We start from the raw sequence: 20,936 nt of genomic DNA, 5'->3' as shown, positions 1-20,936 counted from the left end.
TACCTTCATATAGTTGGACGCTGTAGTGTGCTCATAGGAAGGAAATAAATTGCAGTACAAAAGAACTCGAGTGTTGAAAAATAAATAATTCTCTACCTCTGCAGCAGTAACGGCTGGTATGATAAAAAAAAAACGAATACAGAAACGAAAAAAGAGGAACCTTAAGCAAGAAAAAGGAATAGAAAAAGTAACAAACGCCAAAAGAAATTCACTAACGAGTCTATATCGTATACAGGCTATCCCAAAACCCGCATGCCCGGCATAGGTATATATAGGTAATATTAGTATTACTGCACCAGCTTCAGGTTATAAATAAACCAAAAAAGTCAGCAACTAGAAAGTTGCCGGACGTAATATTTAAGAAACTATAATCTCTAGGTATTCACGTAAGTATGAGTACCTAAGACTGAATTATTAATACAACCGTTGCAGCAGAACTGTATTATTAAATTAGGAGATTATAGATTAGTCTTAGAATTACTAACTTACCTGCGTTAGCATTTCATTCTATAATTATATGGAAAGTGATTTTTTTATTAGTGCAGAATGTACGAGGAATGTTTGAAATAATCTTAATATACATCTACAATTTTCCAAAATATCACGTTAGGTTTTTTTTTATTATTATGAAGTCGAGATGTTCTTTTTTTCAACTCCTATCATTGTTTGGTATTATGGTACAATATTAATTCATAGTTTTAAATCATACGGAAAGACAGTCTTCGAACTATCACTACGACATTTTGTTCACTACCGCTACGTGCAGGGACTGTAACTGGTTCGTCCATTTATCAAGTGCGTTGTAACGAGCGGCGCAAAGCGACTTTTTGTCCAATTCGAGAACCTGATTCACCTGGAAAAATCAAGAGTGAGTTGAAATTCGGAATTTTTTTTTCGAAAACGAGAACACCAACACTTTTGCGCTGTCTATTTTACCTGATCTATACGGCCGCGTACGGTGCTATCCAGAATACAGGAGACCAAGAGACTCTCTACTTCAGAAGCGTCGATGTTTAATTCTTTGCTAATGAAGGGTATGTGAATCCTCGTGTACGGCTTTATCAGTTTGATGAGAACCTAGAACGTTTAAAACTTGTAGAATCCAACATACTATGGCGGTTTGTTTCAATGGTTTAGTTCCGTCTATCGATCCTACCTGTGTCCTGATATTTCGAAGCAGGTCTTCTATGTGTTCTCTGATGAATGGATCATCCATAATATTATTTCGGTTCTGTTTGAGGATTGATTCAAACTGATTGATGTCATTATTTTGATAGCTGACAACGAGATTAGTCATAGCAAGTATCTCCGGATCATTTTTGTACGGCTTAGCTTCCTGCGAGTCGAAAGGATTAATCCCAGACTTCATAAGCCTGAAATTAAATGAAGAAACTTTAAATTTTCTTCAACACCACAAACTGTGCACCAAATAAATCCACAAGCCAAGTCTCTCTTACATGTTTGCAAGGACCAAATACTTTAAGCACGTGGTCCGTCTTGGGGATCCTGACTCATCGTAGTTCTTAAAAGCTTCAAAAAAGTCTGTGTGAGCTCGCTCAAACTCGCCCTCCCTCAAGTGCATCTTACCTCCGCACTCTAGCAAAGAGAATTAATCAGAGTAAATAATTGAGAAGGAGACGTTAATGCCCGTAATTTTAATGTGCGTACCTCTGATGACGCCCATTATAAGGGGATGGGGGATGGCGCTTTTAATATGCAGACTTTGTTCGTAAAGAGTTTTAAGTTTTTTGTTGTTTTTCTGAGCAGTGTACATTTGGATTTCCAAGGCGTAGATTTCTAACAACTGGGTTCCTTTTTTCAGGTCATCCTCTCCCTCGTCTGTCTATAATCAGATTTATTATACTGTGTATGTGATTATAACGCTTCTCTTGTATTTTTTTCTTTTATTATCTAGAACGAAGAGGGAGAGAAAATTCCTTACAATACCTACCTGACAACTCTGATGAAGCTGTTTCAGTATTTTTGCTAATTTGTTAAAATCCGAACGGTCGAAGTAGAGCTTTCCAAGCTTTGTGTTTGTCTTGAACCAGAGACGATCGTTCTTTGCATCTTTCAAAGCATCTAGTGTAGTCTCATAAAAGTCTTGCAACAATTCCATCTAACGTACGTGAGAAAAAAAAAGTTTTTTAGGAGCTCTTAACCGACTTCGATAAGAAGCATATTGCAATTAATTGTACCAACGTTTTTCGAAGTGCTAATATAATCCAATATTGAATTTATAGATTTTTCAGAGTGATTTCTGGTCACGGCACTTTTAATGTAAGTTAAAAGCTGCTTGTAACGGGTCATCATCTCTTTGTAGTTGGACTGAAACACAAGTGGATAATACTTTCAGTGAGTAATACAAGTTCTTAATAAAACTCTCACCTACCAGTTTAAAATTTATTTTAATCATTTGTTTCAGAGCCTTAAAGCCCCATTCCCCTTTATCTCCACCTTCCAGGTCCAAAACTTTCTGAAAACTTTGCAATGCAGCCTTCGGATCATCTTCCTTCAATGCTTTACTGTTGTAATATTGATTCTCTAGGTCTACATCGGGTTCAGAGTTCGAATCTTCCGAGTACTCCTGGAAGAAAGCTTAGTCATAGAAAATATTGATTAAATAACAAGAAAATGAAATTGGTGTGCAGTAGAAAGCAGAAGAACATTCCTGGCGAGGATGAGATGACTTTCGGCGTTAGTCATAACCTAGAAATACGGCAATGCCAATCGGTCTGTTGAAATCAAACTTACCAGACCGTAGTCCTCCTCGTCCTCGCACATAAAGTCGTCTTCGCCATCCGACATTGTATTTACAGACTTTTTTCACAACTAGCAACAACTATCACTGGAGAACACTTAATAAAATCCTTGAGGGCTAGAAGGGTTTTTGATTTTGTTTATAACCCTCTTTTTTGACTACACAAAAAAAAAAAATACAAGTGGCCACAGCTCCATCTGGATGAAATTCCGAGGCTTCTCGTCTGCTAACACGTCGTCTGATATTTGACAGTAAATTTGACAGGTGGCAGACGACAATGCAAATGATCACAACATTTGACAGATTTTAAAATAAAATTGTTTTCAATACCTTCCGGATAACATCATGGAAGATAACAGGAAAGAGGAGTACAAAGATGAATCGATTTTATACGAGCTCCTCGAGTACTACGTCAGAAAACAGGATCCGGAATTATCCGTAAGGCTACTTAACCATTCCAACCTGATATTCTAAGGAACAATATATCAACATATCAATTAATAATACCAAAAAATTTATTTCCCATATATTAGCGATGCAAGAATGATGCAGCTATCTTACCAGCAACTGGAACAATAAAAAATGCTCTCAAGTATCTGAACAACAGATACTCGCTACCAGAATGCATATCTTTGGAGATCGGACTCACTCTACCCTGGAAATTTGCTGTCGGAGATAGAGGAAGCCTCTTGGCTATCCTGCAGGATAATTTGATTGAAATAAGAAAGTCGAAAGACGAGTATTCATCTGTAGTCGGCAAAGCTTCTGGTAAACTGAATTAATCTTTACTTTAGAATCTTCCATGGGAACTCGCGGAGACAGACTTTCTGAAATATTATTTCTTATAGTTCCTAAGGATGCTTTTCCACAGTGGCGAAAACTAGCGTGGAGTCCTGACTGTTCATTGCTGGTATTAGCATGTAGTAACGGTTATCTATCGTTCTTCAATTCTTTGGGGAACAACGTTTTCAATATAAGCCCTAAAAGTTTGAATACAAATCAGAGCTCGAATGTTCTAGAGGCTGGAGATGCGGTTGCGTCAATGATATTCCTTAAAACTAGAGTTAAGAGCCTCAAATGGGCCTACGAATTCCTCGTCATAAATTATAGCGGACTCTTAAAAGCATATTACGTTTCTGCAACTGACGTCTTTGAGGAAAGCCACGAATTCTCTTTTGGCAGTTTCTACAGGAATGGTGTGACTAGTGTTGCATATAACGAGAGACATAATTTACTGTTCCTGGCTGGCAGCAATATCACGCAAAATGTAAATGTAAGGCTCTTCAGGCATATTTTGATCATTCACAAATATTTCTACTTTCATTCTAGTCGAATTATAGGAAATCTAGCCATATCCTTCGATCTTATATCAAGATTATAAATCTCTCAAATATTTTGAAATATTGAATCCCTAAAACTCTAACTGACAATGAGATAGCTAAGGAGGTAAATGTAATTACATTACTGCTGGGTTTTAATGATTTCCTTGCCATTGTAGACTACATCTTCCAAGTGGGGTTTAACTTCTTGGCGAATATTAAATGATGTTCCGTACTATAAGCTGTCTTTCACAAATGAAGAAAAGGATACCTCAACCTCAGGACTTTCTATATGGAGCTACTTGCCTTCATTACGAGCTCAAGTAGAGTCCATAATATTCAAAATTAGCATATCACCCAGTGGAGAATTTATGGCTTGTCTACACACAGAGAGTTCAATAACAATTTGGCATTTACCAAGCCTCAGGCTCCACAGAAGATGGGAACTTAATGAGCAGCCAGATTTCAATGCCAGGAATCCACTGGGTGTTGTTAAAATCAGGAAACTACCTGCAGGATTATCTGAGTTTCATCCCATGGACGTTGACTGGTGGTCTAATCATGTAAGCATCATTAAGAGATCCGCTTTTGTGTGATTCAGCTACACATTCAAAGTATACTACTCTGCTTCTATACCATCTTCTTAGTCGGTTATAATCGCAAGATACTGCGGCTCTGTATCGGTCTGTTCAATAAAAGATTTGCGCAATTTGTTGGGATCCAGTCCAGAATTTCTCTATGGGCAACCACAAATCTTAGAGTTATGCCCAGAGCGAGGATTCCTCAGCCTAGACTGTGAAACTTTGTTGACTAGCAAGAAAAGGAGCAGGGATTCTAACAACGAGAGTCAAAATTCAGGTACCATAAAATCTTTTCATTTTAAGATGATGTATACCATCCCTAGGTGGATATTTTATTATTGCATTTTTACACAAAGAATCATCAGCGGAGAGTGAGAAGGAAGAAGATGATCAAGAGAAAACGACAGTTTTACAATATGCTGGGAGTCTACTGCAAGGTGCTTTGTACTCTATTACAGACATGGAGAAGTTTCAGCCAAAACGAAAGAAGTCAAAATTAGTTCATCGCACTTATAGAATATTAGGATTAAAAAGCACCACTCCAGAGGAATTATATTTGAGAAAAATTGAAATAGAGGTGAGATTTTTAAAATATTGTCTCCACCTTACCACACTGAAGTTTGATAGACTCCAGAAAATCTTCCTCAAATTACATTTTGCCTGACATCATTTACAGAAAATCAACAATTCATTTTTGTTCCTAGGAATATGGTGAGGCATTGGCGCTAGCTAGATCATACAACTTAGACACGGATTTGGTTTACCAAACGCAGTGGCGTAAGTCTGAGTTTTCGTTGAATGCTATAAAAGACCATTTGAGTAAGGTGAGTAAGAGATCTTGGGTCCTTAACGAGTGTGTTACTCGAGTACCCGAGACGATTGAAGCCACAAGGGAACTCCTAAACTTTGGTCTACGAGGCGCAAATCTGGAGACCCTATTAACCATTGGCATAAAAGATGAAGGTAAATTCACCCCGGATGATGCCTATGAAGATTACAAGGATGATTTAGACGAGACCAATACTAATCTCAGACAGGTAATTCAATAGTTAATCATGCATTACAGAAATTTCTTAGTTTTTTTTATCACTAAACGTTTTGTCTTGCTTAGATACAAAAAACCAATCAGATTCTTGAAAAAATAAACATTAACGATCTTTCCGAAGAGCAAAAGGAACTGGTGAAATACAGACGGAAGCTTCTAGACCATCTAGATAAATTGCAAACTTATGAAATCATACTAGAAGCACCTTTCATGTATGATAAAAACTTCTACGAAGAATTCCGCAAGTTCAGCGCCTTAGAGAATACTGTTAGGTGCGAAAAAAATCTCATTTTTGAGAAGACATTTGGAGTTTAATAAATGTAACTTCTGAATTTTGCCACAGATTTGCAAAGGACAGTAATTATCGAGCTGTTGACATAATGTTCACCTATAACAGTGCAAAGATTCTTCCACATTGGTTGGCCATACTGAGCTTCTTTCCCGAGACTCTGAAGCCATCTGATTACGAAAAGCTTTTACCAGAATGTGACAGCGAAGGACGTCTATTTCTTCCTGATCAACGAGAGTTACGCCAAAAAGATTGGTCAGAAAAAAGCGAATTCGATAATGCTCTAGGTCTATCAGATGATGATGGATTGGAACTGATATACCAATGCGACCCTACCCTGACTGCTTACAGGTGATAATTGCGTACTTTTTTGTGTTTCAAATTTGTCTTTATCAGAAAATATTTGTTTCAGAAACGTACCCTTGACTCAAGAGCTACTTGAACGCTGGTACAAGTCGAGAGCCTACCAAATTGAAAGGAATAGTTTTATGGTGGGCAATGCCCTTGATTTGATTCGGATTGGAAAATCAAGAAACGTGGCAGAGCTAGAGAACTTTTTATTTGCATTGGAGACTCTAGACGATTTAGTTTATAAGGTAAACATGGAAGACATGTCTTTGGCTAAGTTAGAGAAGCTCACTGACCTCGACAAGGTCAAACTACTTATGAGCAGGTCTGACGAGGAAAACTTTGTGGATAATATAAAGAATCTTGTCCTTCCATTTATTCACAGAAGAGAAAAACTCCAAGTAAGTTACATTGAGAAAAAGGGACTATCAGTCAATAGATTCTAAATACTTTTCTTACTCTTCACAGACTGAAGAAAATTCCCTTCAATTATTGCATAACTATTTGGTGAGCATAAGTCTAGATGATTTAACACGCCCACTGAAATTTTTCGAGTACTTGAAACAGACGCTAAATACGGAAATAATAAAAGAATCGATGGACGTTGTAAAACTTGCCTTAGACTGCATCTACTCCTGCAATGATCCTAAGATGTATGAAAAGGCTAAATGCATATTTGAATGTATCCCAGTTACCTCTGGGGAATTGGAATCTGCTCCAATGTATGAGGTCATCGAAGAACTCGAGCAAGAACTGGAGTGTTTAAAAACTTTGAGCGAATATAACGTAAAAACTACTCTGAGCTACATTAAAAATAACAAAAAAATTCCTGAGACAGTTAAGCTCCTGTTAATTCAAATGGCTAGAAACGTGAAGTAAGTAATGCATAAGATATAACACATTATCTGGTAGCATCTATCGTTCTTTAATCCTACAGCCTACAACCACGAAACGAGAAATTGTGGCCCCAGTTACTCAACGACATACTCAAGCTTCATGAGTCTACGTTTTCGTGTTTGGACATTGAGGTGTGCTTTGAAATTTGCGTATCTGCACGATTGACGTCTGGGGATAAGTTGACTATTCAGAACTCTGAGGGCCTAATTGAAACCAAAAGGACTGAAAAGTCGCTACTTAAAGTTCCCTATGAAAAAGCAGTGGATCTGATCCTTCAAGCAAGCATCGAGTACTTCAATAGTTCAAAAAGCCTCACCGACAGCAGCATGGAGCTGGCCAAGTAATAATTTAAAGAGCAACAAATGAATTTCACTTTCAAGTTTTTTGGAAAGAGAATTGTCCTAATCTGATTTCAGAGCGTGCCTGTATCTCATTCAAGACGACAATCCGGACATCAAAGAAGAGTACGAGCTCATAAGCTCATTGCAAATTTTGAATGACTTCAATGTCAACATCTTACCCCTACAGGTCAGATTTAGTCAAGACAGAATCAAACTCATCGAAAGTTGTTTGAACAGCCAAGAAGACGCTTACAAGAGTACACAGAGACTTCTTACCCTTGCCAGCTACCTCAGGGTCGAGAAATACAATCCTAGAACTCGTGATGGCAAAGTTCTTGAGCTAATTGCTCAAAAAGCATACCAGGTGAGAAAATCGAATGAATATACCGGTATGTTTTGTATATTTGATTTGATCACTTCCAGGTAAAAGACTTTGAAGTCTGTGCGACAACCTGCCAACGTTTGATTGATCAGAGCAGCTCATCTGCATGGAGAATTGTCTTTGATTTAGGAAATGAAGAGGATTATCAGGACCTGAAGTTCAGACGAAAATGTTTATCATTTGCGTTAAATTGTGGCCCTAATGATTTACTAGAGACCATAATTCAGCGGATGCAGTTACTAGAGATACAGATCCTTCATAAAGACCTCGATGCTTTGTTTCAAGAACAAGTTTCTGAAAACTACAACGTATTTGAAAGCGAGGACGAATTTACAGACGCCATGACAACGGTGAGTAAATTCTGAACCATCAAATTCAAGACTTCAATAACTGATAATAATTCCATAACATTCTTTTCAATAATTCTCAAAGCCTCAAGTCGAGTCAAAGGAGTTTGTTCCAACGATCTTAGGAACGTCAACGGATATGGTTCGAAGTTCGGCCGAACTTGTAAAAAAGTCCACTTATTCAATACTCAGAAATGTAGGAAACAAAGACTTCTGGAAGAACACGTTAAATCTTAATTTTGCTGCACAAAGTGGGGAAGTGTTCCAGAGAGAGGATGAAATCCTAAAATTAGATGCTCCAGAAAAAAGTCCCCAGAGCTTTTCCTGCTTTTATGAAAGCCTACACAATGATTCGTCAGTCAGCATCTTTGAAACCGATTACACAAAGTATTCAATGCCCGATCTTAATGAGAACAAGTTTAAACTTTGCCAAAATTTAGTCAGAGTTGCTTTACTAGGCGAATCTGCCTGTTACGGAATTGAAGTCAGCAATATTGATCATTGTAAGTTTCCAATGTTGTAGTTATTTTCTTAAATTAATTTCGCGCGAAAGTAGTCAATTCGCAAACGCTCATAACTTTTAGGAAAATCTACCGTAATATACACCGTAATGTTCACTTACCCATATCCATCACAGCCTGTATACCCACATATTCATCCACACAATTTTTAATCGTTCATACTTTATCGAAAATGCACCATCATACTCCAAAAATGTACCTTTCAAATATACAACCCATCATATGCACATACCCATTATAACCTATGACAAATAACCTGCATATTCATCGTCACCATTCACAATTCACATGTCCTTTGTCAAAATAACGCACCTTACCCCACAACGTACCACCGCCAACTGACCTACTTGCAATTCTTTTTCGTAGTACTATGCGTAGTAGGAGGAGTATTTGTAGTAAGCGCTGATTGGCTCTTGTTGCTCATTCATGAATGCACTCGTAAGGGTTGTGTCGTCACGTGGTTGCTGGTGACTGCAATCCGGCACAAAACTCGTCGTTTTTCAAACGCTCATAACTTTTTGAAAAATGCACCGAGGTCGATGAAATTTTTACCAAACTGAAGCTTAAACTTTCTGCTTTCGAGCGTATCAAAATCAAAGATTTTTCCGTTACTTCCCCCGTCACCTCAACGCTCTAAAACGGTTTAGGCGCGAACTCAATTTTTGAGAAAAAGCTCAAAGCTGATCAGAATATCAGGCTGTCGTATTTTTTTACCTGCAACATTTCTGGTCTCTATTAAAATAACGGAGGCCGTGTTTAACAAAATTCATTCAAATAAAAATATATCCGACCCGCAGCCAACCGGCATCGCGGTAAAGCGATGACAACCGGCATTTAATAATTTCGAGATGGTTCCGTGACATGAGCTTTTTAAGAAAGGAAAAGTCTGAATCCTAAATAATATTGCAGTATTCGTGGAGTGTGCTCGTCATATCTTAACGGAAGATTGTCTTCTGGGAATATCTTATTTGATGAGTCTACGCAATTTCGAATTAGACTTTGTCAAGTCGGCTTTTGAGGATATCCCAGATGCGGATTTGAGACTTCAACTAGCAGCATATTTTTACTCATTGGAGTTATACAAGAAACTGTTCCCCGACCGGTGTCCCGGTTACAACTACGATCCACTGGAATTGATTATCTGCATGACAAAAGCAGCGAAAGACACTGAAGAAGATAACTGTAAAATTGTAGAGGGTCTGATCTACTGGTCTGCATGCCTTCTAAATTCCAAAGAACTTGAAGCTGAAAGTAATCAGCTCGAAGTCGACGAGGAGCAGAGCACAGAACCAGAAAACGTACCGGATATTCCGCCTTCAACTCTCAAAGCAGCTTACGATAGATTTTCAGCTGAAGCGATGTCCTTCGAATCAAATGATGAGGGAACAGGGTGGGACGACGCGTGGGGAGACTTCTCTGAGGATAGTGAAACAGAGGAAAAGATTCTCGAGGTCAACGCGGTAGAGAAATCCGTTTCCGAATTAGAGAGATTTGAGTCTTTCGAAAATCTTTTGCAAAAAGTAAACGGTGAGGAGGAATATGTCAAGGCAAAGGAAAAACTGTTTGCCTGGGAGAAATTCGAGAAGCCGGAATTAACGACAGTGGATAAACACCCGGCACTGAAATTGATCCGGATAATCAATGAAATTTTCAAAGGCGAGAATGAGCGGTTGATGGAATGCAAAGAGATCCTTAGCCGTCAAACTGTAGTTGAAGACGTGAGTGTCGATTCCGAAAAAAGGAATGACGAAAGTCTTCAATTTTTAACTTTGTGTCTTTTGTGTACAGGTATTGAGAGAGTTTTTGAATAATTCGAAAAGTTGCTTGAATTTGGAATTGGAAATTTTCGTCAGACTATCATCGGATTACAGATCGCTCCAAGAAGAGGGTGTGCACATGTTGAAGGAACGATATCAGGTGTGCGCAGTATCACATTTTTCGACTGATCGTTATCCTTTTTTCATCTCATTATTTGCTATAATTTTATTCAACAGGAACTTGAATTGTCCCCGATGATACTGCGTGAAATATTCTTCAAGAATTTGACTGGTTCATTTCACCCTAACCACACTGTGTTCAAAGAAGTGATACAAGAAGTTTCGAGCAATTTCCATACGAAGGATATAAAAGAGGAGCTGATATCACTAGCTGAGGTGCTGATAGCTCATCGTTACCTTCCGCAGGCAGCTGCTCTGAAAAATCTTGCGTATTCCGTGCCTAGATCTTTGCGGACCTTCGATTCTGGTCTCGATTCATTCAATAGATAACGAATTTTATGGTGATTATGACGATTATCCATTATCCGCTGTTGTTACACCACTGTTGTTAATAAAGGGACTAATTACTTTATTCACTATGAAACGACATCGATGCCCTTGATCCTTAGGGATGCGCCGTACATGTTTGATGCGCGGCTTCGACGAACCTACGTTTTTGCCACATTTATTCAAACCTTTGGATCGGTTCACAAAATGTTAACAATCAAAATATATCAATGGCTTTATCGAATCGGTGAGTAGTAATTTTTTTTTTTTTGTATTTTAAAAATTATGCAATTTTTTCAATATTCCGCGTAAAAAATGGAAAATTCTCTTCGGCTGTGCAGCAAGAAATCCCAAGCTACGCTGGATTTTCTCATTAAAAAAATGATCGTGGAAGAACAAAATCGCAATTAACGCCTCCGTAGAGAGTGAGATAAGAAGTACAAGTGGCATCGGCTTGCAGATTTTCAAAGCATATCGACGACGCCGTTCGCGATAACCATATTGTATGTACCCTCACACCACCAAAGGTCCTCATCGCGTGTTTCGCACAGCAAGCCGAATGGTGGTGTAAGTATATGTATACGTGGTATGGCAGAGCCGGTGCACCGGTATAAGGCATACGAGGCGAGGAGGCCGTTCGATGTTCATGTCTCGTAGTGAATTACACGCCTAAAACAGCCTTCCTCGTAACCTTATACCAGGGTGTATACAAGAACGAACCGATCGCACGTATTTATATCCAACCATAGCTGGCAGCCCGAAGGAGGGAGAAAGGATAATCTATAAAAAGAGAGAGATGTGTTGGTTACCCATGCGTGAAATCAATTATGTACCTCAGTTTCTCTTCTCTTCTCCCCTGAGTTTATTTCTCTCCCTCTCTTCCTATTATCCCTACTATGTACGCACCCGTATATATACCTCTATGTAACAATTTTCTCCCTCCCCTCGGCATAACATGGGAATTGGCTCTCGGGACCGCCACTCTCCTGACAACTTACCCCACTCTCTGGACAACCGGGTCGTGCGCACGCAAGAGAGCTTAAGAATTTTTCGTTTCACAGGTCCTTAAGGCGCACGATATCGTACATCCCCTCTTGTTATTGGTCGGCTAATGCAAAACCAGCGAATCACGAGCCGGATTAATTATATCCACGGTCTAATAGAGGATTACAAATATTCTTAACGGGGTGGAGCCAAAAAAGCGAACGCCTACCGGCCCCATGAATAAAGGAGTTGAGACCTTTATGGAGTTGCATGGGGGGGGGGGGGGGGGGGGTTTGTGATAAACTGGCACTTATTGTTAAACTTGCGGTACTAAACCAGCTCGAGCAACTCGCCCCGTGATCGTATAGCACAGGGTTACATGGGTAGACGCTTTGAAGTATAGCTGGTTCGGTATGTGGGCATAGTTGGCAAGATGTAAGTTTCGAACCACCGTATACATAATGTTCAAACTTTTTATTCCATGTAACTCCTGTTTCTCTCAATCTACGTGTTTTGTCTTTTTCTCAACAGATGCAGCTCTTCCTTACTTTGTGTGGAAAGTTTTATTTTCATCTTTATGCGTATCCTTTTCCTACGAGGATCAACCAACCCTATGAGTAACGGCCTTCTGCATCATCCGATGATCACATTATACGTGGTATATGTGCATTTTTATTACTGGATTTTATGGTCTTGTTTTTCCAGATTTCTTGAAACGTATTTTAGAACCGGATATGGGATAACATATATACACCTATACATCGAATTATACCACATCTACAATGCACATAGTATACATATGCTTAGACAAGTAAAAAAATTGGTGTATAAGAAGCTGACTGTCGAAGAGTATCAAAGTTATTCGTTTCTTCTTTTTCCTCCATTTCTTTTTTACCCCATGAGCTACATGATCACAATTATGTATATAGAGGGATATAAATTACGAAGTCTAATCGACGCGTAAAACCTACGCTGTTTTATAATTGTACTTGCGTTACAGAATAAGATGAAATGAAATTAGAAAAAAAAAACAAAAAAAAAAAAACAAAAAAACGGGTTGTAATAACGGAAAGAAGCGCTTTTTATCCAATACGATCAGCGATCATCGACCGCGAGCTGTACGTACAGATGCTGCGGCGTCTGTTCCAAGAATTAACCATTCGATGTTTTCTGTATGGGAAATAAACGATTTCCAATTATATCCATCGGGTTTTGTAAACGTGGGTATATAACGTGTATGTGTACATGCCTATACATATAGTGTTTTTAATTAAAGATCGCACTGTATATATGCAACACGTATAACTTGAAAAAAAAAACAAAAAGAGCTAACCCTTTGTGACAATGGAGACTATCAATCTATTTACTGTACGCATGCATATATACGTAATAAATATGCGTAGGTACCCATGTATATGATGTAATTAAGACGACGTGAGAACGAATGAAAAAAAAATCCAAAAGGAATTATCGAATGTGGTGGTTTGAAAATTAGTCAAATTTCCATGGTATTTCTACGGAGGATGTCAAAATGAATGAAGAAGATATAGTTACGGTAGAATATTGTAAGCAGCAAACGGAAACGGAGAAAAACAGAATAGGCTGTAAAAATTAGACCGAGCGGATGAACAAGAAGAAATAACGAATGGAAAAATAGATAACCAGAAGTTGGCGAGATATTACGAGGATCGGAATTAATGAGGATTCGTAAAAACGAGACTACAATATACATGAAGACGAGAGGAGAACATCGAAATGATGAAGTTCGAGAGAAGGAGGAGAAGAGCCAAAAAACCAAAAAAATCATAATTACCACGAACAAGAAGGCTAGTCTTCCCTTATTGCATCCTCTATGCACCTCTTCTCGCGCCCACGGAAGATCCTTCCAAGTCCTATAAACCGCGAACTATTTCAACTCGGCTGGTGCTAAAACCTGCAAAGCATAGGCTCTCTAGCAATAGCGATCATCTTCAACTAACTCTGGGGTACCGTCCATCATCATCAATTCGTATAAATATAGACTCTGCACGGTCATCGCGAATCATCGTAATCTAATGGACGTGGGCCAGCAATACGTGTTCGCTCCGCTCACCGATCGGTATAAGGGCTTCCAATACGAAGGAGGTGAACTTCAGCTATATACATATAACACCGACCTGATCGGAGCGCATGCAGAATTGGTTATGAGCCATCACAATATCAATCTTCCTTCAACAACTCTTCCCTCGATACTCTCTCCTTCTCCTCTTCATCCGCCGAGTCTCTCCTCCCTCTCTTAATTCCTCCCCTAACACGAGGTGTATCCTATATGCATACATATACATATATGTATACACGAGCGAAAGGCGTTGTCTTTTCACGTTACCTACACTCCCGCGGGAACTGTTACCGCCTCTGATATCTACCAACACATTTACACCCCATCTTCCCATTGGCGAAAGCTACGATGGATATGGAGGGAAGTTAATCCAAATCCAGCGCTGGTTTCTACCCATGGGCGGGCACTTCTGAACAGCCATGGCCATTAATCCCGTACCGAAGAGGGAAGAGGGACCCTCCCGAATAGGCCTGCGGGGCCGAAAACGGGGGAATTTCTGACTCCCGGTACCCTCAGGTGCAGTGGGGATGCCGGCGGTTCAGTAGGCCACAGGCCCCTGCAGCACAGCGGTGATCCCTTACGCGCTTCTCTAGCCGTCCAGGATACGTTTTACCGTCCCGGCACGGGATACGCCAACTTCTACGTTATCTGGAAAACCTTGAAGAAAACGAATTAAAGGACCTGCGATCGACCACAAGTGTGCACGATGTACGTTCTTGGATATAATTACGTTACAATCGTCCGATGCCGATAACGAATATGGATACTGTTCGAGGGTTGTAAAGAGTGATGATGTGATATTAAAGTTTGTGCGTATACGTTGGCTTTTATTGTACAGTGCCGGGATAATTTTTATGCCTGTTCAAGATCTTCGTGAATCTTTAGAAAACTGAAACAGTGTGTCGTTCGTTTCGTGTGGAAGTGCATGATAATACCGAGGGAGGTTTCGTTCAGTTGAGGGTACGATGTAACGACATCGAATGCCGCATGTTCGAACGGCCGTCGCACTACAGGTGGAGAAAGAACTTGAGAATACCTATTCATCGTACCTACCGTTCCACGAACCAAAGAATATAGGGAAAATGAACATGAACGCTTTTATGTATAGTTTAAAATACCTGTGATAATACGTCGTGTAAAAGAATAACTTGCGAAACAGTGCAATATTATCGGGACAATATTTGGACTTCGTCACGATGATCGTCACGCTACGAGTGAAGAGGCTGGATAGAAGAGGATTGGAATTTTCAGAATTTCAAACGCTTGAAATCGAGTGACTGACATCGTTATTTGGGAGACAGTTATTTTCCCGATTACGATCAGCGAATATCATGCCAAGACCGTCGCGGGATTCCTACGGTGACCAGAAGCCGCCGTATTCTTACATTTCATTGACAGCTATGGCGATATGGTCGTCCCGTGATAAAATGCTGCCCCTTGCAGAGATCTATAAGTTTATCGGCGACCGTTTTCCCTACTACAGAAAAGACACGCGAAGATGGCAAAACTCCCTGCGACACAATTTATCGTTCAACGATTGTTTCATCAAGGTAATTGACAGCTATATAATTTCCTTTATACATGTATATATAATTTTACATCGATCAGCGATCTGCTCGCAGGCAATAACCGCGTGGTACGAAATTCTTACCGATCACATATTTTCACGGTAATCCTCTTCGTCCGACGTAAAAAATTCATCGTTTCCATCTCCCGTTGTTAACGATTTCAGGTACCTCGGGGTCCTCATCGTCCCGGTAAAGGAGCTTACTGGGCCCTGCATCCCGAGGCGTTGTCCATGTTCGAAAATGGGTCTCTCCTCCGTCGGCGGAAGCGTTTCAAACTCCACAAACCTGACAAGGATCTTCTGAATTCCGAACTTCAGGCGTTGGCTTCGACATTCCCGTGCAGCAGGACACCGGATTCCGGTGTCGGCGTGGAAACGAGCGCCCCGTCGTCGACCGGTACCCTCAGCGCCGCGAATCTCCACAGATTGCGAGAGGACCTCATCCAGTGGGAGATTCACCAGGAGAAGCAGATGATGCAAGCCGCAGCAGCCGCCGCCGCCGTCGCTGGTTCGATCCCCGCGGGAAACGCCGGTTACAACCTTTTCCCCGGTAACGGTATGGGCGAATTACCGACCAATGGACTGTACTTCATATCTCAAGAGGCTCAGCAACGATTGGGATCCGTTGCTCAGGTGCTGCAAAATCCTGAAAATATTCCTCAAGGACCGACGACCGCCGCGGCTACCGGTAATAATTCGTGGTCGTGGGATTTTTCCGGGCTCTCGACAGCCTCGGCGTACATTCATCATTCCATGCAACCGTTTTTCGCCCATCACCAGCAATCCGTCGCTCCGGACAGGGTCGGTTCACTGTTACCGGAAGTCGATCCGATCCGACGATTGCAGGGGAGCAATACTTCGTCCCTCGGGATCGGTCCCGCGAACCTGAATCTCAGCAGACGGCAAATTTCCATCCAGAACCAGGAGGCCAGCGATCATTTGATTCTGCGATCCGGTGCAACGGGTTTACTTCCGGGTCATTGCGAGAATGATAATAACGCCGGTGATCACGGTAGCCCCGCGGGACATCTGATGAGAAATTTTTCATCGAAGAATTACGAGATCGGTTCACAGGAATCCGCCAACGAAAGGACAAGAGAAAGATTTCCGAAGCATCGAAAGGAGAACCAACTTCAGCGTCAGGAATTATCGCACCTGGCAAAGGACAGGGATTACCGGGAAAGGGTGGACGACGTCAGTCGCAATGACGCTAGTTCGCGGGTAGAAAATACCGCGGATACGAACCACGCCGTGATCAGAAACGGCGGTGGTTACGGTAACGATAACAGAGAATCCTTATCGCCGGTTCTACGGGATCATCCGATGACGACGTTAATCCAGCCCTGCAATTACGGTATACGGAAAAGAACCAAAAGGCCTTTTACGATAGAAAATATTATAGCGCCTGATCACGAATTCGACGATCCTACGGGAGACAGATCGGCGGAAGATTACGATTCGTCTAGGAACAACTCACCGAGTGGCGTTCTGACGGGCACTACTTCGGATAAATATCCCCTCATAGCTGCTCCCAGAGCACTTTACGCCGGCTTTCCACAAATGCAACCGTTGGCCCTAACTGCTTCTGGTCTTCACAAGCGTAACAACGAGTACTGATTATTCAATTGTATCGGGTCCTTCGTCGTGTGATAAATTTTAGATGGAGTCGGAAGTTATTCGTCGATGAATATATATATAAATTGCAGAATAATATATACCGGCAATGATTCCTCATCCAAAAATCACAGTATTATAAAAATCTACAATTTTTTCTCGTCTTTTTTTTTTTCTCGCTTCCTCTCGTTTTACCGAACATCCATATTATTTATTCCGCTTGACCCTCGGTTAACGCTCACTTTAGTTTATAAAATGTACAGCGATTCGTATTTTTTTTTTTTGGGTAAAAATGGAAAAAAAACAGGAAATAAAAAGGTACTTCGATTTCAATTATATTCAATTATATTTCGATTATGTTCAATTATATTCCGGGCCTGATACGCATCGATTACATATGTTTAGATAACATTGAGTCCTCAAGGTGTAAATATTCTCGTACGCGGGGTGTCCCATTCTAATTGAACCATTTGGATCATTCGAAAGAATGAAACGTTGTACAGGAAAAAACTTTTCATACAAATGTTACGGGGTCGGAAGCTATAGGGAGGGAAAATCTGACGCTATCCAATTTTTTCAAGTGACCTTTCAAGGGTCAAACGAAAGTCAACTCGGTTCCTTCGAATGGAGTGACATGTTTTTTTTTCTCCAAGATCCGGAAGAGGGTCTGATTCCGCACCAAAGAGTAAAAATGGTTCAATTGAAATGGGACACCCGGTGTGGATAAATTTTGGGCGATTACATTCGGTGATTGAATAAATGTCGAATTGTGTAGTACGTCGTACTCCCATTAAAGAAAAAAATCTGGACGCGTTACGACGCGCGTTGACATTCGATTATAATAACACACAATAATGTGTACCGTTGATATAAAATATTGACGCAGGGATTGAACGATTAGATATATCTATATATATGAATGTATGTACATGCATAGATATGATCGACGTGTCGTATCTTTAACCAATTCCGAGTCAATGTTTTTTTTTTTTTGTTTTGTTTTATTCATTCACGACACTTGAACTGCATAATCGATTACAGGTATAATAATGATATAGTTTCTGCGGAATATTGTGATTTAATTTTGCTCCTCTGATCTATAATTACTGATATTATTTATATAAACTGATACGATAACGGAGAGAAGGAATTATAATGAAAGCAAAAAAATAATTGAATAATCATAGAATTATTTTGAAATCTGTTCAGCTGTCGCGTGTATTAATTACGATATCTATAATCGATAACATACCTACGTAGATTGATATTACAATTCACAATGATACTGCGAATAGTATACATAGTACATACATGTGAATACGTTGATTCGAGAAAATAATAATAAATAATTATATTAACTCTATACCAATAATAATAATGAAATTGTAATAATGATAACGGCGAATAAGTGATTATAAAATTAGCTGTAAGAGTGAATAAATTATTGTAAATATATAATGACACATATATTATATTGAAGAAAAAGAGAAGACAAACGAGAAAAGTAAGAAAACATATATATATATATATATATGTATACGACACGTATATACATGGTAATTGCAGTTGAATCGAATTTTTATTATAAAAAAATATCAATTAAATATTTCTCCCAACAACTGATTAATTTTCCCCACATACGTATGGTTACTGGATGAAGGAAAAAAGAAATTACGGGCACGTAACAACGCCCGGAATGTATACCTTGTACGTACAAAGTAAACACACACGTTTACGTCTCGTATTATATACCTAACAGTATAAAGAGTCGAAAAGCGAGCCTCAATTTCACCTGCCATATATTTTCGAATCCTGCGGATCATTAGCCCGATGTAACTACAGATATACCTGTAATAACAGAAGAGCCGAGCGGTGGCCATAGAGCGCTGTAACGCAGGTTTGTGCGGTGGTAAAATAGTGTTTGTAATCCTTTTGAGAAGTGATTTACAGTTCTCCATTGTCGTCGGGGTGTACCATGGGCTAGAGAAAAGCCCACGAGTTGCCAGAAAGATCGGTGTATACCTACATTATACCCCATTACAAGCTCGCGGATGCTGCGAGTTTCAACAATCGAAATATCTTTACATTCTATTAATTTTTCTCCGTACCGCCACCTTTGTTCATCTCCTCTGCATGTTACAGGTACGAATTTTACGATTAATTTCTATTCACAGCGGTAAATTAAACTCCGATCATTCGCATGTTTGATATTATAATGTACTCGCGTGAATTTTATAAGGTTTCGTTTTCTGAGTCCGCTTTTAATCGACGATAAGTCCCGATTTTTTGTGCACCTTTAATTTTTTTCGCTCGTTATTCCGATAATGATACTTGTCGATCGCAGATCTGCGGTACACAAAAAGCGAGATATTATTCAATACACAATTAACTCGTATCACGGCCTATCTATCGCGAGGTTGGGGAATTCGATTGGGTGTATATTTTCGTACAGATCTTTCGGATCTGCTGCTCTAGACCTACGTATAGATCATTTACACCTGCGGATTTCGATCGTTCGATAACACGGAGATAAGTAATCGTACCTAAAAATAAGAAGTCGGCGGCCAGGGTTGCTGCTGAAGAGTAGAGGATATCGAGTGTCGTTTCTCTCATTTCGATAATTAGGAGATAGTATGAAATTTTCTTTGTAAATATTAATTTGTTACCGTGATGTTTTTTTTTAATCTTTATTTCGTGGTCGGAAACCTGCGACAAAACGGTCACCGGTTTCGATTAATGGACACATTCGTCGAAAACTCGAAAGAAAAACGCCGATGGTATCCAGTTATCACATTTCATTACACAGCGTCCTTGCGGGTCGTCTGTATACCCTACAGGTGTGAATAGCTATCCGTAGGTTAAATGAATTCTTAGAATCTCGATAGAATTTATCACAGGGTCGCTTTTATAACGGAATAAAAAGTTAGTACGTACATATATATATATATATATGTATATATATAATATACACTGTATAGAGGCACATGAGAATGCGATGTGTTTTGTCAATTAAATGGAAAAATATATTGATTTCACGCATGACAGAAGATTTAGTAGACATAATAGAGATTGTTTAGAGATTCTTTTATCTGTTACATGCGTATAAGTGTGTATACGTGTACACCTGTACATAGGACATGTGGAACGTTAGTGTAGTATAGCTGTACATGGATACCATGTATACCTGGGATGGGAAAAACGTGCCGTGAGCATCGTATCATCGCGATAATTTATAGCGTAAATGTTATTTATTCCGTTAGATATTCCAGAGAGTATTCGGACCGACGATATCTATACTATACATGAACCGAAAAATGACAAACCGAGAATGGAGCTCATACGTGTGTGTGGAGAGAGAAAAATATTTTGCTGTACGACGATACGTACGTAGGGTATAATAATCTGATTCCTTTATTCGATGACCAATGGAAAACTTACCGCGCTTTGTACGGCCGACATTGTACTTTTAATGCGATGTACGTATATGTATACGTACCTATGTACAGTACACAGGTACATATATTTATATATATATATATGTTCAATAGGAAAACACAATACGTCATAAATGAATAATC

General features: G+C 39.7%; 3 protein-coding genes across 6 annotated transcripts; 2 read left to right on the top strand and 1 right to left on the bottom strand.

Annotated features, from left to right (window-relative positions):
- Positions 1–601: 601 nt before the first annotated feature.
- Positions 602–2,958, bottom strand: LOC105691076 (COP9 signalosome complex subunit 2). Of its 2 annotated transcripts, none has more exons than XM_048657853.1 (9): positions 2,755–2,958; positions 2,393–2,587; positions 2,203–2,328; positions 1,943–2,119; positions 1,669–1,843; positions 1,458–1,596; positions 1,157–1,373; positions 937–1,077; positions 602–853 (listed from the first exon to the last, which is right to left on the bottom strand). In XM_048657853.1, exons 1-9 carry the CDS (start codon positions 2,806–2,808, stop codon positions 734–736), a joined length of 1,344 nt encoding a protein of 447 aa, XP_048513810.1. In that variant the 5' UTR covers positions 2,809–2,958; the 3' UTR covers positions 602–733. The 2 variants fall into 2 exon arrangements, with proteins under 2 accessions (XP_048513810.1, XP_012264747.1); XM_012409324.3 differs by having other exon boundaries at positions 1,952–2,119.
- Positions 2,959–2,963: 5 nt separating this feature from the next.
- LOC105691128 (NBAS subunit of NRZ tethering complex-like) lies at positions 2,964–11,180 on the top strand. 3 transcript variants are annotated; one of them, XM_048657851.1, is made up of 18 exons: positions 2,964–3,199; positions 3,295–3,529; positions 3,610–4,028; positions 4,260–4,643; positions 4,728–4,938; positions 5,018–5,238; positions 5,366–5,698; positions 5,773–5,978; positions 6,050–6,346; positions 6,408–6,744; positions 6,812–7,218; positions 7,281–7,580; positions 7,657–7,945; positions 8,005–8,313; positions 8,396–8,813; positions 9,741–10,549; positions 10,620–10,748; positions 10,826–11,180. In XM_048657851.1, the coding sequence occupies exons 1-18, from the start codon at positions 3,107–3,109 to the stop codon at positions 11,096–11,098; spliced, it is 5,670 nt and encodes a 1,889-aa protein (XP_048513808.1). In that variant the 5' UTR covers positions 2,964–3,106; the 3' UTR covers positions 11,099–11,180. The 3 variants fall into 3 exon arrangements, with proteins under 3 accessions (XP_048513808.1, XP_012264837.2, XP_048513809.1); XM_012409414.3 differs by having other exon boundaries at positions 3,610–4,034; XM_048657852.1 differs by lacking the exons at positions 2,964–3,199; positions 3,295–3,529; positions 3,610–4,028 and having other exon boundaries at positions 4,387–4,643; positions 4,805–4,938.
- LOC105691060 lies at positions 11,093–20,256 on the top strand. Its single transcript, XM_012409307.3, has 4 exons — positions 11,093–11,109; positions 11,218–11,342; positions 11,437–15,727; positions 15,910–20,256. Exons 3-4 carry the CDS (start codon positions 15,509–15,511, stop codon positions 17,359–17,361), a joined length of 1,671 nt encoding a protein of 556 aa, XP_012264730.2. The 5' UTR covers positions 11,093–11,109; positions 11,218–11,342; positions 11,437–15,508; the 3' UTR covers positions 17,362–20,256.
- The last annotated feature ends 680 nt before the right edge of the window (positions 20,257–20,936 follow it).

The sequence above is a fragment of the Athalia rosae genome, chromosome 7 (genome assembly GCF_917208135.1).
Source record: "Athalia rosae chromosome 7, iyAthRosa1.1, whole genome shotgun sequence".
Classification (NCBI taxonomy): Eukaryota; Metazoa; Arthropoda; class Insecta; order Hymenoptera; family Athaliidae; genus Athalia; species Athalia rosae.
Note: the sequence above shows the minus strand (reverse complement) of the source record. Positions and strands in the feature narration are given on the sequence as shown.

What these genes read in the sequence shown, in the direction of transcription:
- LOC105691060 (XM_012409307.3), top strand. Translation starts at nt 15,509, where the DNA reads ATGCCAAGACCGTCGCGGGATTCCTACGGTGACCAGAAGCCGCCGTAT. An exon ending in TCAACGATTGTTTCATCAAG is followed by an intron (nt 15,728 to 15,909) that starts GTAATTGACAGC and finishes TAACGATTTCAG; the next exon opens with GTACCTCGGGGTCCTCATCG.
- LOC105691128 (XM_012409414.3), top strand. Translation starts at nt 3,107, where the DNA reads ATGGAAGATAACAGGAAAGAGGAGTACAAAGATGAATCGATTTTATAC. An exon ending in AACAGGATCCGGAATTATCC is followed by an intron (nt 3,200 to 3,294) that starts GTAAGGCTACTT and finishes CCCATATATTAG; the next exon opens with CGATGCAAGAATGATGCAGC. An exon ending in TGTAGTCGGCAAAGCTTCTG is followed by an intron (nt 3,530 to 3,609) that starts GTAAACTGAATT and finishes TATTTCTTATAG; the next exon opens with TTCCTAAGGATGCTTTTCCA.
- LOC105691076 (XM_048657853.1), bottom strand. Translation starts at nt 2,808, where the DNA reads ATGTCGGATGGCGAAGACGACTTTATGTGCGAGGACGAGGAGGACTAC. An exon ending in TTAAAATAAATTTTAAACTG is followed by an intron (nt 2,329 to 2,392) that starts GTAGGTGAGAGT and finishes CTTGTGTTTCAG; the next exon opens with TCCAACTACAAAGAGATGAT. An exon ending in TACGCGGCCGTATAGATCAG is followed by an intron (nt 854 to 936) that starts GTAAAATAGACA and finishes TGATTTTTCCAG; the next exon opens with GTGAATCAGGTTCTCGAATT.